At 46.3% G+C, this 15,404-nt stretch overlaps 1 protein-coding gene across 1 annotated transcript; it reads right to left on the bottom strand.

The window, feature by feature from the left end:
• Positions 1-10,377: 10,377 nt before the first annotated feature.
• On the bottom strand, positions 10,378-11,325 carry LOC138287123 (olfactory receptor 5AR1-like). Its single transcript, XM_069227484.1, has one exon. The coding sequence runs from the start codon at positions 11,323-11,325 to the stop codon at positions 10,378-10,380; it is 948 nt and encodes a 315-aa protein (XP_069083585.1).
• Between the last annotated feature and the right edge of the window lie 4,079 nt (positions 11,326-15,404).

The raw sequence follows: 15,404 nt of genomic DNA on the forward strand, positions 1-15,404 counted from the left end.
AAAAGAAAGAAACATAAAGAGAAACTTATCCTTGACGTGATCCATGCTCCCCAGTATGGGATCATCCTTGGCTTGCCATGGTTAACTCATCACAATCCAGAGATTAATTGGGCAGAATGAAAGGTCGTGTTCTCATCAGTGCTATGTAAAGAACGATGTCTCCAAAGGACTCAAGAATTGGAAGTTCGCAATTCTTACATAGCTATCGCTGCAGAGAAAGAAGTTCAGTTGCCCAAACAGTATTCATCTTATGAAGATGTATTTGATGAGAAGGAAGCAGAGAACTTACCTCCTCATAGATCTTATGACTGTCAAATTGATCTAGACCCAGGTGCGATAAATCCCAACTGTCGTGTGTATGCCCTGTCAGAACATGAAAATCAACATTTACGAAAATACTTGGATCAATTCTTAGAGAATGGTTTCATCCGCCCCTCTAAGTCTCCCACCGCTTCTCCTTTGTTTTTTGTTCCAAAAGCGAATGGAGAGCTTCAAACTTGTATCGACTTTAGGGGTTTGAACAAAATCACCATCAAGAACAAAGATCCTTTGCCTCTAATTCCAGTCTTACTGGAACAAGTAAAGAAAGCAAAAATCTACACAAAGCTTGATCTTCGAGGTGCTTATCATTTGGTCAGAATGAGAGAGGGTGACGAATGGAAAACGGCATTCAAAACAAGATATGGCCTTTTTTAATACACTGTCATGCCTTTTGGTCTGTGCAATGCTCCAGCAGCATTTCAATTGTTCTTAAATGACGTTCTTAGAGAGTACCTCGATACCTTTGCCATAGTCTACATTGATGACATCTTGATCTACTCAGATAATGAAAATGAACATGTTCAACATGTCAAGAAAATTCTGGCAGCCCTTCGCAAACACCATTTATATTGCAAACTAAACCAAGTGTGAGTTTCACGTTACCACAGTTGAGTTTTTAGGGGTTATCCTTACCCCTCAAGGTATGGTAATGGCAGGAAAGAAAGTAAAAGCCGTATCTGATTGGCCCACCCCAAAGACTTTTCATGTTGTACAATGTTTCTTGGGCTTTGCAAATTTTTACCGGAGGTTCATAAATCATTTCTCCCTGACAGTGGCTCCAATTACTAAGCTATTAAGAAAGAAAGAAAAATTTGTATGGTCCCCAGAAGCTGATCAAGCCTTTTCAACTTTGAAAGAAGTTTTTTCCACTGCCCCAGTTTTGACTCATCCAGATGCGGATCGACCTTTCATAGTGGAAGCTGATGCTTCAGATGTGGCGATAGGAGCCGTCTTGTCACAACGAAACAAAGACACTGGTCAGCTTCATCCTGTAGCTTACATGTCTTGGAAGCTGAACGAAGCCGAATAGAACTATGTCATTGCTGAAAAAGAGCTTCTGGTGATTCATGACGCCTTTAAAGAATGGAGGCATCATTTGTTGGGAGCCAAATATACTGTCACAGTATATACTGATCATCGCAATCTTCAATTCATGAGTTCCGCCAGACTTTTGACTCCTCGGCAATTACGCTGGATGCTGTTTTTTGCCGAGTTTGATTTTGTGGTAACTTTCCGGACTGGTAAAGATAATCGCAAAGCTGACGGCTTGTCCCGCCAAGAGTCTACCACATTGCCTGCAGTTCAACCCTCTAGAGCTATCATTACTCCTGACAAGGTCCTATGTATCATAAAAACAGAAGATTTCTTTGAAGACATCTGCAACTCATTCACTGTTGAAAAATGGCAGACGTGGGCCCAAGCAGATCCAAAAAGGTCAATCAAGCAAGGATTACCCTTTCATGACGCTCGTTTGTTCGTGCCCACTACCAAACTTCGCAAGATAGTGTTTCATTGGTTGCATGTTATACCTACGGCAGGTCACCCTGGTACTCCTAAAACTCTTGAATTAATCCAATGTTATTTTTGGTGGCCTACCTTAACAAAGGATGTAAAAACAATGGTAAACAACTGTGAAGTCTGTGCTCACACTAAAACAGGTCATTCAAAACAGAAAGGGTTGCTACACCCACTCCCAACCCCAAGTCGTACGTGGGAGCACATCTCTTTAGACTTTATTACAGGTCTGCCAGTGGTTCAATAGCATTCAGTAATTCTGGTGGTAGTAGATAGTCTCACGAAATATGGACATTTCATTGCCTGTAAGAAATTACTCACCTCTAGTGAACTGGCAACAATCTTACTGAATAGAGTGGTTCGTTATCATGGACTGGCAAAAGTGATCCTCTCCGATCGGGGGTCGCAATTTGCCTCCAACTTCTGGAAGACATGGTGTAAAACACTCCAAGTGACATCTACCCTACCTACTAGCCACCATCCTCAAACAGATGGTCAAACGGAGAGACTAAATCAGACTTTGAAGCAATACCTACGTGCTTACGCTGAAAAAGCACTTCATTCTTGGACATCAATGCTCTGGTTAGCTGAGTTAGCCTACAACAACTCCTTCCACACTTCTACAGGCGTTACACCCTTCTTTTGTTTGTTTGGCCATCATCCTGACACCTTGCGCATCACAATTCCTCAAGAAAGCTCTCTCACTCCAGCTGTGTCAGAAACCATTCAACATTTGCATCAAACTCAGAAATCGATTCAACAGCATTTAGAAAAAGCCAAACAAAAATACAAAAAGCATTATGACAAGAAACATTGTGAGGGACCGCAGTATCAACCAGGTGACCAAGTGTGGCTTTCCACAAAACATATAGACTTCAAGAAGAAGCACATGTTCAACCCCAAATTTATTGGTCCTTACACTGTTCTTCAGCATTCAATCCTGTGACCTATAAACTACAATTGCCAAGATCATTACGGATTCATCCAGTGTTCCATACTTCCCTCTTAAAAAAGGCACTCCAAAAGATCCGCCCTCATCCAGCTCCTGTTCTAGTACAGGGGGAAGAAGAATACGAAGTCAAGAAAGTGCTGGACTCTAAACTGAGAGGGCGTAACCTATGGTACTTAATCTCATGGAAAGGTTATGGCCCTGAAAGTAATTCATGGGTCTCCGCATCTGATGTTCATGCTCCAGTACTTGTGAGACACTTTCATCGTCTCAATCCAGACAAACCAGGCCCTAGAGCGCGCCTGGGAGAGGGGAGTACTGTCAACACCAGGACAGGGAGCGCTCTACGATCGTCTAGAATGCAAAAACCCAACCCTCTCAAGATAATGTAATTTATGCATTGTGATTATATGTTATTGTTTAACCTTTTGCATTGCAGAATTCAATCCAGAAGATTCATTCATAAGGTGCTTATGAATACTGTTCATTTGCAATGTATTGCTGCAGGCTTTCAGAGTGAGTCAGGGTGTGGTCTCTTTCCAGGGCCTTCTAGAAGCTTTCCCTGCAGCATGCCTGGGTGTGGTTGTGGGCTGGGCAAAGACTCTATAAAAGGGAGTCAGTCCAACTCCACGTGCTCACTATTCAGAAGTCCTGGTGCAGAGCAGCAGCAACTTCCTAAGCTCCTGTTCCGGTGGCCTACATTGACCTTCCAGGCCTCTGTGCTTTATTCTTCAGTGGTGATTCTTAGTCAGGGGGGTAAGGCGGAGGTTGTGCTGGGCCCGTGACCCTGTATTCGATGACGCTCTAATTCTTGGGCCTAATTCCTGATGTTAATACCATTTTGCTCATGCACATGTAATTGTGTATTTAGACTTTTCATGGCATTTGTATGCACGCATTTGAATCGGCAAGACGCGCGATTCTTTCCTTGTGTGTGATTCTTGATATTCATTGTACGCTACCATTTCCGAGGAATTTTCATGGTGGCATTCGAATTGGCAAGATGCGCGATTCTTCCTTTGTGGTTAATTCATGATATTCATTGCACGCTACCATTTCTTGGCAGTGTCATGGTGGCGTTCGAATCGGCAAGATGCGCAATTCTTTCCTCGTGTATAAATAATGTAAATTACTGTGCGCTACCATTCTAAGACATTTCCTTGATAGGATTTTGAGTTGACAAGTCGCGTGATTTATTCCTTGAATCTACATTGTTTGATTTCATGGTGCATAATCCTTTGTGGTGTTTAATACACACATAAAAACCTGAAATGTGCGCAATTCACTTTTCCAATGTTTTTTGAGAAGAACACAACAGGACCAGAGTTCTAGATGTAATGCTGTGTGTTCCTGATATGTATTATTAAATGGAGATTCATATGATTGTTTAGAATTTACTCAGAGTGTTTCCTGATTCTCATGCTAAAGAAAGTACTTGAATCTGAAAGTTCTATTTAACTTTTCTTGTTTCCTCCTCAGGTATTCGGTCATCTAAAGCCTAGTCAGTTTAGGACTATTCTAGGGTTGTTCATGTTTTCAGAATGACAAAGCTTAGAGTTGTAGCATGGTACTGATTTCATGAGATGTAATTTTGTTGTTGTGTGTTTTAACCTTTTGCTTCCTACAGGTCTCCTTCCCAGCTGTCCCCTTCCTAATCCCCTTTTCCCCACTTGGACTCTCTTAGACTCTGTGACAAATCTAACCAGAGTATTGGAGCTGTTTTGTGGTGGAAGTGTTGGGAACGTGCACAGACCCTGAGGATCTGGTGACTCTGACACTACCACCTGTTTTGCAGAATCCACGCAGCTCAGCAGGAGAGGGGATCCACGCAGCCAGTCGTCATTGCTGTTGGTGTCTGCAGATGCAAATGAGTGACTCCTTCACTCCAAGGGTGATTCCTTCTTCTTTCCTGTGCAGACTGAAGACAGGCTGTCCTCAAAGGATGCACGCCCAGGGAAATGTTGCAGAAGCTGGTAGGAGCAGTGGAAACAATGTTGCAGGCGAAGTCTTCAACTTTGTTGCAGATTGCCGGGTCCTGGAGAGTCCAGATGCAGTTTCTTTGGTCAGAAGCCGAATTAAGGGGTGCAGAGGAATCTAGCTGGAATCCTGCAAGCCAAATCTGAGGAACCACCCAAAGGCGAGACCCTAAATAGCCCTGAAATGGGGATTGGTCACCTAGCTGGGTGACCACCTATCAGGAGGGGGCTCTGACATCTCCTGTCTGACCTGGCCACTCAGATGCTCCCAGAGTTCCCTGCCAACCTTGGATTCAAGGTGGCAAAACCCAGGGACCCTTTGGAGTAGCTCTGGGCACCACCCCTGGGGTGATGATGGACAGGGGAGTGGCCACTCCCCTTTCCATTGTCCAGTTTCACACCAGAGCAGGGACTGGAGGTCCCTGATCCAGTGTAGACTGGTTTATGAATGGAGGGCACCAAATGTGCCCTTCAAAGCACACCAGTGGCTTGGGGAGGCTACCCCTCACAAGCCAGTAACACCTATTTCCAAAGGGAGAGTGTGTAATACCCTTCTCTCAAAGAAAATCCTTTGTTCTGGCTTCCTGGGCTTGAGCTGCTCAAGCAACAGGAGGGCAAAAACCTGTCTGTGAGGTGGCAGCAGCTTGGGCTGCCTGGAAAACCTCAGAAGGCTGTAGGAGCAATGCTGGGGGTCCTCTAAGGAGCCCCCAGAGTGCACGGAATCATACAACCAATACTTGCAAAAGTATTGAGGTGTGATTCCAACATGTTTGATACCAAACATGCCTATGTTCAGAGTTAACTATATGTAGCTGGACATAGGTAGTGACCTATGTGCAGTACAGACATAAAATGGCGTTCCCACACTCACAAAGTCCAGGAAAATAGATCTGGAGTTCGTGGGGGCACCTCTGGTAGTGCAGGGGTGCCTTCACACACAGGTACATGCACCCTGCCCTCTGGGCTGAAGAGGCCTACCATAGGGGTCACAGTAGAGAATAGTGAACCTAGGGGGACCACAAACCATATACCAAAAAAATGGAATACAAGAGTGTCACCCCCCACCCAGGTAAGTGGAGTGTGCAGAGGGTCGCTGGGGGTACCAGGAAAGCACAAAGGTAAGTACCACAACACCCCCCAGCAACCAGGAAAGCAAGAGTAAATCACTAGAATTTCCCCAGAACATCCACTTAGAAGAAAAGAAGAGAATTGCAAAACCCAGAGACGACTGCAAGAGACCATCGGTGGATTCCTGAAGAGGAAGACCTGCGGAAAGAGATCAAGGCCAGAAGATAAAGCAGAGTTCAGTGGGGGCAGGAGCCCCTACCCACTAAGCTAAGGACAGCAGGAGTTGGTCAACAGTGAGGAAGGAAAGTCAGCACTGCAGCCCTGGAGATAAAGTCGAGTTCCTGGAGGATGCAGGTGATGTCCCATGCTGGAAGGAAGATTGCAGTTGGTTTTGCGTGGCTGGATTCCACCAACAAGCCTTGGCACAGGCAAAACTCGCAGTTGGCGGAAAGTGGTGTTGCCAGGGACCAGCAAGGCCCTGGAGGACTCAGCCCAGGAGAGGGAGCCCTCAGCATCGCAGAAAGCCCCACTGAAGCACAGATAGCACTCACAGGAGTCCCACAGGACAGGGACACAGAAGGTGCAAAAGGAGCCCATGAAGCACTACAAAAAGGGATTCCACGCTGCAGGAGAGTCACTCAGGGAGCTGTGCATCACAGGAAGGAGTGCTGGGGGCTGAAGCTACACGAAGACTGAAGACCCCTTGGAAGAAGTTTGGCAGCTGCAAAAGACGCGGTGGGTGGGGGTACTGTCCTGCGTGGGAAGGCGAGGGCTCACCTCCACCTAGGTTTAACAGCTGGTAGAGAGGACCATCTGGACCACTTCTGACCACCACCCATGTTGCAGGATCCACGCAGCTCAGCAGGAGAGGGGATTCACACAGCCGGTCGTCATTGTTGTTGGTGCCTGCAGATGCAGGGGATTAACTCCTTCACTACAAAGGAGATTCCTGCTTCTTGCCAGTGCAGACTGAAGACAGGCTGTCCTCAGAGGATGCACAACTGAGGAAATCTTGCAGAAGCTGGAAGGAGCCGTGGAAACAATGTTGCAGGAGAAGTCTTTGCCTTTGTTGCAGATTGCCGGGTCCAGGAGAGTCCAGATGCAGTTTCTTTGGTCATAAGTTGAAGTAAGGGGTGCAGAGGACTCTTGCTGCAATCTTGCAAGCCGAATCTGAGGAACCACCCAAAGGAGAAACCCTAAATAGCCCTGAAAGGGGAGTTGGTCACCTAGCTGGGTGACCACCTATCAGGAGGGGCCTCTGACATCACCTGCCTGAACTGGCCACTCAGATGCTCCCAGAGTACCCTGCCAACCTTAGATTCAAGATGGCAAAACCCAGGGACCCTATGGAGGAGCTCTGGGCACCATCTGTGGAGTGGTGATGGACAGGGGAGTGGTCACACCCCTTTCCATTGTCCAGTTTTGCACCAGAGCAGGGACTGGAGGTCCTTGAACCGGTGTAGACTGGTTTATGCATGTCGGGCACCAAATGTTCCCTTCAAAGCATACCAGTGGCTTGGGGAGGCTACCCCTCCCAAACCCGGTAACACCTATTTTTTAAAGGAAGAGGGTGTAACACCACTCTATCAAAGGAAAGCCCTTGTTCTGCCTTTCTGGTTTTGAGCTGCTCAAGCAACAGGGGGGCAGAAACCTCTCTGTGAGGTGGCAGCAGCTTGGGCTGCCTGGAAAACCTCAGAAGTCTGTAGGAGCAATGTCTGTGAGGTGGCAGCAGTTTGGGCTGACTGGAAAACCTCAGAAGGCTGTAGGAGCAATGCTGGGGGTCCTCTAAGGAGCCCCCAGATTGCATGGAATCATACACCCAATACTTACGAAAGTATTGGGGTATGATTCCAACATGTTTGATACTAAACATGCCTATGTTCGGAGTTACCATTATGTAGCTGGACATAGGTATTGGCCTATGTTCAGTTCACTCATAAAATGGTGTCCCCGCACTCACAAAGTCCAGGAACATGGAGCTGGAGTTTGTTGGGGCACCTCTGCTAGAGCAGGGGTGCCCTCACACACAGGTACATGCACCCTGCCCTCCGGGCTGAGAGGGCCTGCCATAGGGGTGACTTATAGTGACCTGGTGCAGTGACCTATAGTGAAAACGGGTGCATGCACCCGGTTCATGCAGACTGCAAGGACAGGCCTGCAGAACCCTTTGCATGGGCTCCCAATGGTTGGCAGAATAACTGCTGCAGCCCATAGGGATCTCCTGGAACCCCAATGCCCTGGGAACCTGGGTACCATATACTAGGGGCTTGCATGGGTGCACCAGTATGCCAATTGTGGGATCAAAAAGATTCCAGCAACCACGTTTTAAGGGAGAGAGCATAATCACTGAGGTCCTGGTTAGCAGGATCACAGTGAACACAGTCAAACACACTGACAAACAGACCAAACATTGGGGTAATAATGCTACAAAGAGGCTACTCTCCTACAAAAATGAGTTAATAGTTTTCTCTGCCAGGACGTGTTAAACTTAAAGGTACCTCTCCCACTTTTTAAATACACTCCACCCTACCCTTGGGGCTAACTAGAACCTACCTTAGGGGTGACGTATGTAATTAAAGAGAAAGTGTGGGCCTGCTATGTGGGTGAACTTGCCAGGTCAAAATGGCACTATAAACTTGCCACATAGGCTCTGCGGTGGCAGGCCTAAGACATGTTTAAAGGGCTACTGTAATGGGTGGCACAATCAGTGCTGCAGGCCCACTAGTACCATTTATTTTACAGGCACCCATAGCTCACTTTACTAGGAACTTACAATTAAATTAAATATGCCAGTCGTGGATAAGCCAATATAACCATGTTTTAAACTACAGAACATTTGCTCTTTAGTATGCGTTAGCAGTGGTCAAGCGCACATAATCCTAAAGCCAGCAAAAACTAATTCAGCAATACAGTGGGTCAGAAGGCAATAAAGTTGCTGGAAACCATGCCAAGGATGCCTAGTCTAACAATGACACCTGAACCTTTTCTAATTTTCACACATATTTCCCTGTGTGTACTATTATCTAAATCATTATAGGAGAACTACAGGCCAGGGTTTATTCATGTAAATTGTTAAGCTTCAATTCTTCGATTTCAAAAGGAAAACTACAAGTAAACTCTTTGGCACTTTGTATAACTCCCACATTCGAAATTTGGTTTATACGCACATGAATAACATTAGAGCTTCTGACTTGAAAGTAAATCCAGTTTCCAGAGGGAAAGGTCACACTATTTAAAGCTCATTGCAATGTCCTGGATCATGAGAAGGAATAATTTGTTACAATACATTTTTGACAATATGTTCCAAGAGCTAGAAAACCCCACAACACTAGTACAAGAGGTACAAGTGGCATGTGATGACCACCACCCATTTATTATGTATCTAGACTTGTCAAATATTTGACAAGTCAGTTTGCAAGAAACTGCTTGACCATGTTTTATTTTGACTAGTCATCTCTTTCAAGTAGCCATTTCAGACTGGCTCAACAGATCTCCACACTAAGGAAGGACATTCAAGTTGGAACATTCCCACGCCACATAAAGCCACCCATATTTTCCCTTGTCTTTGACCTCATTATGTTTGTGCACTTTCATTTATATCAAAGAAGCATCCAATAGTGGATATACCCCATGGCACCATTTGTAAGTGTGATAGTACAATCAGGTCAATTGAACCTAACTAAGACAACAAGACTTAGGATACACTAATTTGGCAAAATAGAAACCCAACATTCAAAATAAATTGCACTTGTGAAATGCATAGACATTTAGGGGGTGATTCTGACCCCGGCGGTCTTAGACCGCCGGGGCCAGGGTCGGCGGGAGCACCGCCGACAGGCCGGCGGTGCCCCGCAGGGCATTCTGACCGCGGCGGTACCGCCGCGGTCAGACCGGCAACACTGGCGGTCTCCCGCCAGTGTACCGCTGCCCTGTTGAATCCTCCAAGGCGACGCAGCTAGCTGCGCCGCCGAGGGGATTCCGACCCCCCCTACCGCCATCCAGGAACCGGATGGCGGTAGGGGGGGTCGCGGGGCCCCTGGGGGCCCCTGCAGTGCCCATGCCACTGGCATGGGCACTGCAGGGGCCCCCGTAAGAGGGCCCCTACAAGTATTTCACTGTCTGCTTGGCAGACAGTGAAATACGCGACGGGTGCAAATGCACCCGTCGCACCTTCCCACTCCGCCGGCTCGATTACGAGCCGGCATCCTCGTGGGAAGGTCGTTTTCCCCTGGGCTGGCGGGCGGCCTTTTGGCGGCCGCCCGCCAGCCCAGGGGAAAACTTGAAATACCCGCCGCGGTCTTTTGACCGCGGCGCGGTATTTTGGAGGGCGGAATTCTGGCGGGCGGCCTCCGCCGCCTGCCAGAATCAGAATCACCCCCTTAATCTCTGGTCAGCCTCTCATCAATTGTACTGAGTGACAACTAACGCCCATTAAATTACTAAAATGCTCTAATTTGTATATATATGGAATCCTGGTCTTTAGGCACATCACATTGTATTTCACTTTTTTATTTTCTTGAATTTCTAATTCAAATAATTGTTGATTGGTCAGTAGGTACCAATCCTGTTAGTCACTTTTTTCACAATGACGATCCTCAGAGCCTCCTTCACCTCCTTGTTCCGCAGGCTGTAGATCCATGGATTCAGCATGGGGATCACCATAGTATAGAACAAACTAACAACTTTGTCTTGATCGAGTGAATAGATAGATGAAGGGCGGAGATAAGTGAAGAGTGAAGTACCAAAGTACAAGGTCACACCTGTGAAGTGAGGTGTGCATGTGGAGAAAACTTGGCGTCTCCCCTTTGAGGAATGCATCTTGAAGATGGTTGAGATAATTGAAAAGTAGGAGAAGATAATTACAAAAAGAGAAGCAAAAATAATGAACCCAATACATATAAACAATACCACCTCATTGATGAAAGTGTCTGTGCATGACATCTTGAGCAACGGAGGAATGTCACAACAGAAATGATGAATTTCCCATTGACAAAAGGATAGTCGGAAAGTGCATCCTGTCTCGCTCACAGAGTGCACAATTCCTAATGCATACACACCAGTCACCAACCAGAAGCAATACGTATTAGTCATGATAGTTCCATAGTGAAGTGGCTGACACACAGCGACATAGCGATCATAAGCCATAACTGTCAGTAGGAATGCCTCCATGGTGCCACAGGTGCAATAAACAATAATTTGCAGCACACACCCACTGACAGAAATCCTCTTCCTCTTGTGAAGCATATCAACCAGCATTTTAGGGGCAATAGCAGAGCTGTAGCATAGATCCACAAATGACAGGTGGCCCAGCAAGAAGTACATAGGTGTGTGCAAACGGGGAGCCATTTTAATTAATGTAATTATTCCAGTATTGCCCAGCACTGTGATGATATAAACTACTGAAAATAATATAAAGAGAGGAACTTTTAGTGCAGGGTTTTCCGTCAGTCCTATGAGAGAGAATTCCTTAGTCAGGGTTTGATTTCTGGCTTCCATGTTCCATAATATTATGTCCTGAAAAAGCATGACACAAGGTTAGAATTAGAACTATGGATTAATGACACACTTAGATATTATTCCACACCCATATTTCTCCTCTTTCATATTCCATTCTTCCCTCCTGTGACATCTGTCTTGTCTGGATTGCATGAACTATGAATAAGCCTAACAGTCTCTGAATTGGAAGAGTCATGAAGAATTTCACTAGACACTGCTTCAGGCTTCTCTAAAACAGATGATCATTTGTTCCACCAGTATGCTGAGCACATGACACCTGAAAAACTCCTGGCTGTCAACAAACTCTACTTTTTCCAGCCAGTTGAACAAGAAGACCAGCATGTGGATGCTATTTTTTAATGTTATTTTCCCCACACCACGTACACAAAAATGTAACTAATAAGTAGAAATAGTAGATACAAATTGAATTCATTTGTTATGGGGCAGACTAGCTACAAAATGATAAGTAGAATGAAAGTATAGTCTTTAAAATCCAGTCATGTGTCAGTGAATGAGTACAGTTTCCTTAACACACAATCACTATTCAGTGGTCTTAAAACAAGGAAAGGGCTCCGTGAAGCTGGGCTACAGGTTCTGTGATAAACTTGGCCCTACTTACGTTATGTCTTTTGGTTGAGCTGCCTGCTCCCCCAAATGTTTTCCCAAAAGAGAAACTTTTTTAATAGCAGCATCACATCTTCTAAGGAACAAAGGTTTCTTTAAAAAGTTTTCCATTTCATAATGCACACCAGTTTTTGTGGCCTGTTTTTCTTTCCTGATGACCAAGAAAGCAAACATTGACCTGCACAATCAATATTCATTAGACAGAATCTTCTGTGACCCCAACTGATGGGCGGATGCTACGTATTAGTAAAGAGGTCACATCACAAAATCAGAGACAGTTTGCAAAATGTTGGTGTGCACTAATTTGCAATCTCTTTTTGTGGCCTGTCTTTTGGTACATTGAGCCCATGGCCTAATCTTTGGCAATAACAACAATACATGGAATGACTCCTGTTGTCCATTGTAGGAAAGTACCATCTTTCTTGGCATATAACCCCATTTTTACCTGTATGTCAGTATGTTTTTACCTGTCTCACTGGGATCCTGCTGGTCAGGACCCCAGTGCACATAGTTTGTGGCCTAAAATGTTTGTTGTCAGTAGTGCTTAACTGTGTCACTGATGCTCTGCTAACCAGAACCTCAGTGCTTATGCTCTCTCTGCTTTTAAATTTGTCACTATAGGCTAGTGACTTCATTTACCAATTCCAATTGGCACACTGGACCCCCCTTATAAGTCCCTAGTACATGGTACCAATGTACCAAGTGCATTGGGGTTCCAGGAGATCCTTATGGGCTGCAGCATTTCTTTTCCCACCCATAAGGAGCTCAGACAAACCCTTTCACAGGACTGCCACTGCAGCGTGCGTGAAATAGTGCACACACTATTTCACAGCCATTTTCACTGCACTTAAGTAACTTATAAGTCACCTATATGTCTAACCTTCATTTAATGAAGGCTAGGTGCAAAGTTACTAAGTGTGAGGCACCCTTGCACTTGCATAGGTGCCCCCACATTGTTCAGGGCCAATTCCCTGGACTTTGTGAGTGCAGGGATGCCATTACACGCGTGCACTACATATAGGTCAATATCTATATGTAGTTCCACAGTGGTAACTCCGAATATGGCCATGTAAGGTGTCTAAGATCATGGAATTGTCCCCCATCCCAAATCTGGTATTGGGGGGGCAATCCCATGCATCCTGGGGGCTCAACCATGGACCCCCAGTACTGCCAAAACAGCTCTCTGAGGCTTGCAAAGCAGCTACAGCTGCTGCCACCTCACAGACAGGGTTCTGCCTTCCTGAGCAGCTCAGTCCCAGGAAAGCAGAACAAAGCATTTCCATTGGGAGGAGGGTGTTACACCCTCTCCCTTCAGAAATAGGTGTTACAGGCTTAGGAGGGGTAGCCTCCCAGAGCCTCTGGAAATGCTTTGAAGGGCACAGATGGTGCCCTCCTTGCATAAGTCAGTTCACACTAGTTCAGGGACCGCCAGTCCCTGCTCTGGCGTGAAACTGGACAAAGGAAAGGTGAGTGACCACTCCCCTGTCCATCACCACCCCAGGGGTGGTGCCCAGAGCTCCATCTGTGTGTCCCAGACTTCAACCATCTTGTTTTCCAAGGTGTGGGGACACTCTGAAGGCCTCTGAGTGGCCAGTGCCAGTAGGTGACACCAGAGACCCCTCCTGATAGGTGCATACTTGGTTAGGAAGCCAATCCCCCTATCAGGGCTATTTAGGGTCTCTCCTGTGGGTTCCTCTTCAGATTCTGCTTGCAAGTTTCCATCAGGAATCCTCTGCAAGCACTGCTTCATCCCCTGACATCGGATCGACCGCAGACTGCTCCGGGAACTGCTGTAACAGCAACAAAGTATCCAGAAGGGATACTTTACGTCTGCAACTTCAGCTTCAGCCAGCTACTGTAACAGTTTCCACAGTGTGCATGCTCTGGGGACTCCTTGTCTTCATCTTGCACCAGAAGGACCGAAGAAATCTCCTGTGAAGTGACAAAGTCACTTCCCTGCACCCACAGGCACCTTCTAAGACGACAACCGGTTCTCTTTGACTCCTCTCCTGGTGACGAGCATGCTCCATGGAACACAGGTGGTGGACCCCTTTGACACAGACTGTCCTAAGTTCCAGCTGTCCAAATTTGTCAGAGGTAAGAGCTTACCTTCCCAGTTTGCGACAGTACCCCTGTGCACAGCGTCATCTCTTCCTCCTGAGGCCTCTGTGCACTATTTGCAAGAATCCGTTATGCACAGTGTGGCCCAGGTTCCCAGCACTCCATCCTGTGATGCTCAAGTCGCTGAGTTGTTCTCCGGTGGCGTGGGACCTTCCTTTGTTGTGCTGCACCAACCGCGATTTGCATCTTCTTTGTCTCTGTGTCCTGGGACTCCTGTGGGTGCTGCCTGGTCATCAGTGGGCTCTCTCCAGTGTTGAGTGACTCTCTGCCTCCCCAGTCTGAGTTGAGGCCCCCAGGTCCCGCCTGGGTCCAGGCAGCGCCATTTTGACGCAAACCGTGACCTTGCTTGAACCAAGGCTTGTTGGACGACTCCAGTGACACAAACTGCTTGCATCCATCTTCATGACATGGGACATCTCTTGCATCATGCAGGAACCCACAGCCATCTTCTTTGGTGCTCTTCTGCAGACTTCTTCCAACCGGAGGATCCTCTTTTGCACCATCTTCTAGGTTGGCAGGGGCTCATGTCCTTCCTGGAATCTTCAGCGACTTCTGGACTTGGTCTCCTTCCTTTGCAGGTCTTCAGGTCCAGGAATCCACTGATTGTTGCTTGCAGTCTTGAATGGTTCTTGCAATACCTCTAATCACGACTTGTAGTGTGTCCTAAGGAAACCTGCAGTACTTTACTCCTACTTTCCTGGGCTCTGGGGTGGGGTATTTTATTTACCTTTGTGGTTTTCATACTTTCCCAGTGATTCTCTACACACTACACTTGTCTACGGAGAAATTCGTGATTCGCATTCCACTTTCTTAGTATATGGTTTGTGTTGCCCCTAGACCTATTTTCTCCTATTGCATTCTATAGCATTCTTCTATTGTTTGCCCTATCCTTTAACTAATTACTTACCTTATTTTGGTGTCTAGTGTATAATACTTACCTCGGGAAGGAGCATTGTCAAGGTATTTTTGGCCTTGTGTCACCCAAATAAACTACCTTTATTTTTGGTAACACTGAGTATTGTCTTTACTTGTGTATAAGTACTGTATAACTATAAGTGGTATTGCAGGAGCTTTGCATGTCTCCTCGTTCAGCATAAGCTGCTCTGCTACAGCTATCTCTATCAGCCTAAACTGCTCGAACACTACTACATTTCACTAATAAGGAATAACTATACCTGGTATAAGGTGTAAGTACCCAAGGTACCCACTACAAACCAGGCCAGCTTCCTACAGCCATCAGGTTTAGGACCCACACCCACTCCCTCCAACTATGACAGAAATCTCAGAATCATCGACAGAAAGCTCACCTTGAAATCACAGATTAATGTGTCTCT

The sequence above is a fragment of the Pleurodeles waltl genome, chromosome 4_1 (genome assembly GCF_031143425.1).
Source record: "Pleurodeles waltl isolate 20211129_DDA chromosome 4_1, aPleWal1.hap1.20221129, whole genome shotgun sequence".
NCBI classification, from domain to species: Eukaryota; Metazoa; Chordata; class Amphibia; order Caudata; family Salamandridae; genus Pleurodeles; species Pleurodeles waltl.

Coding starts and splice junctions, on each gene's coding strand:
- LOC138287123 (XM_069227484.1), bottom strand. CDS start 11,325: ATGGAAGCCAGAAATCAAACCCTGACTAAGGAATTCTCTCTCATAGGA.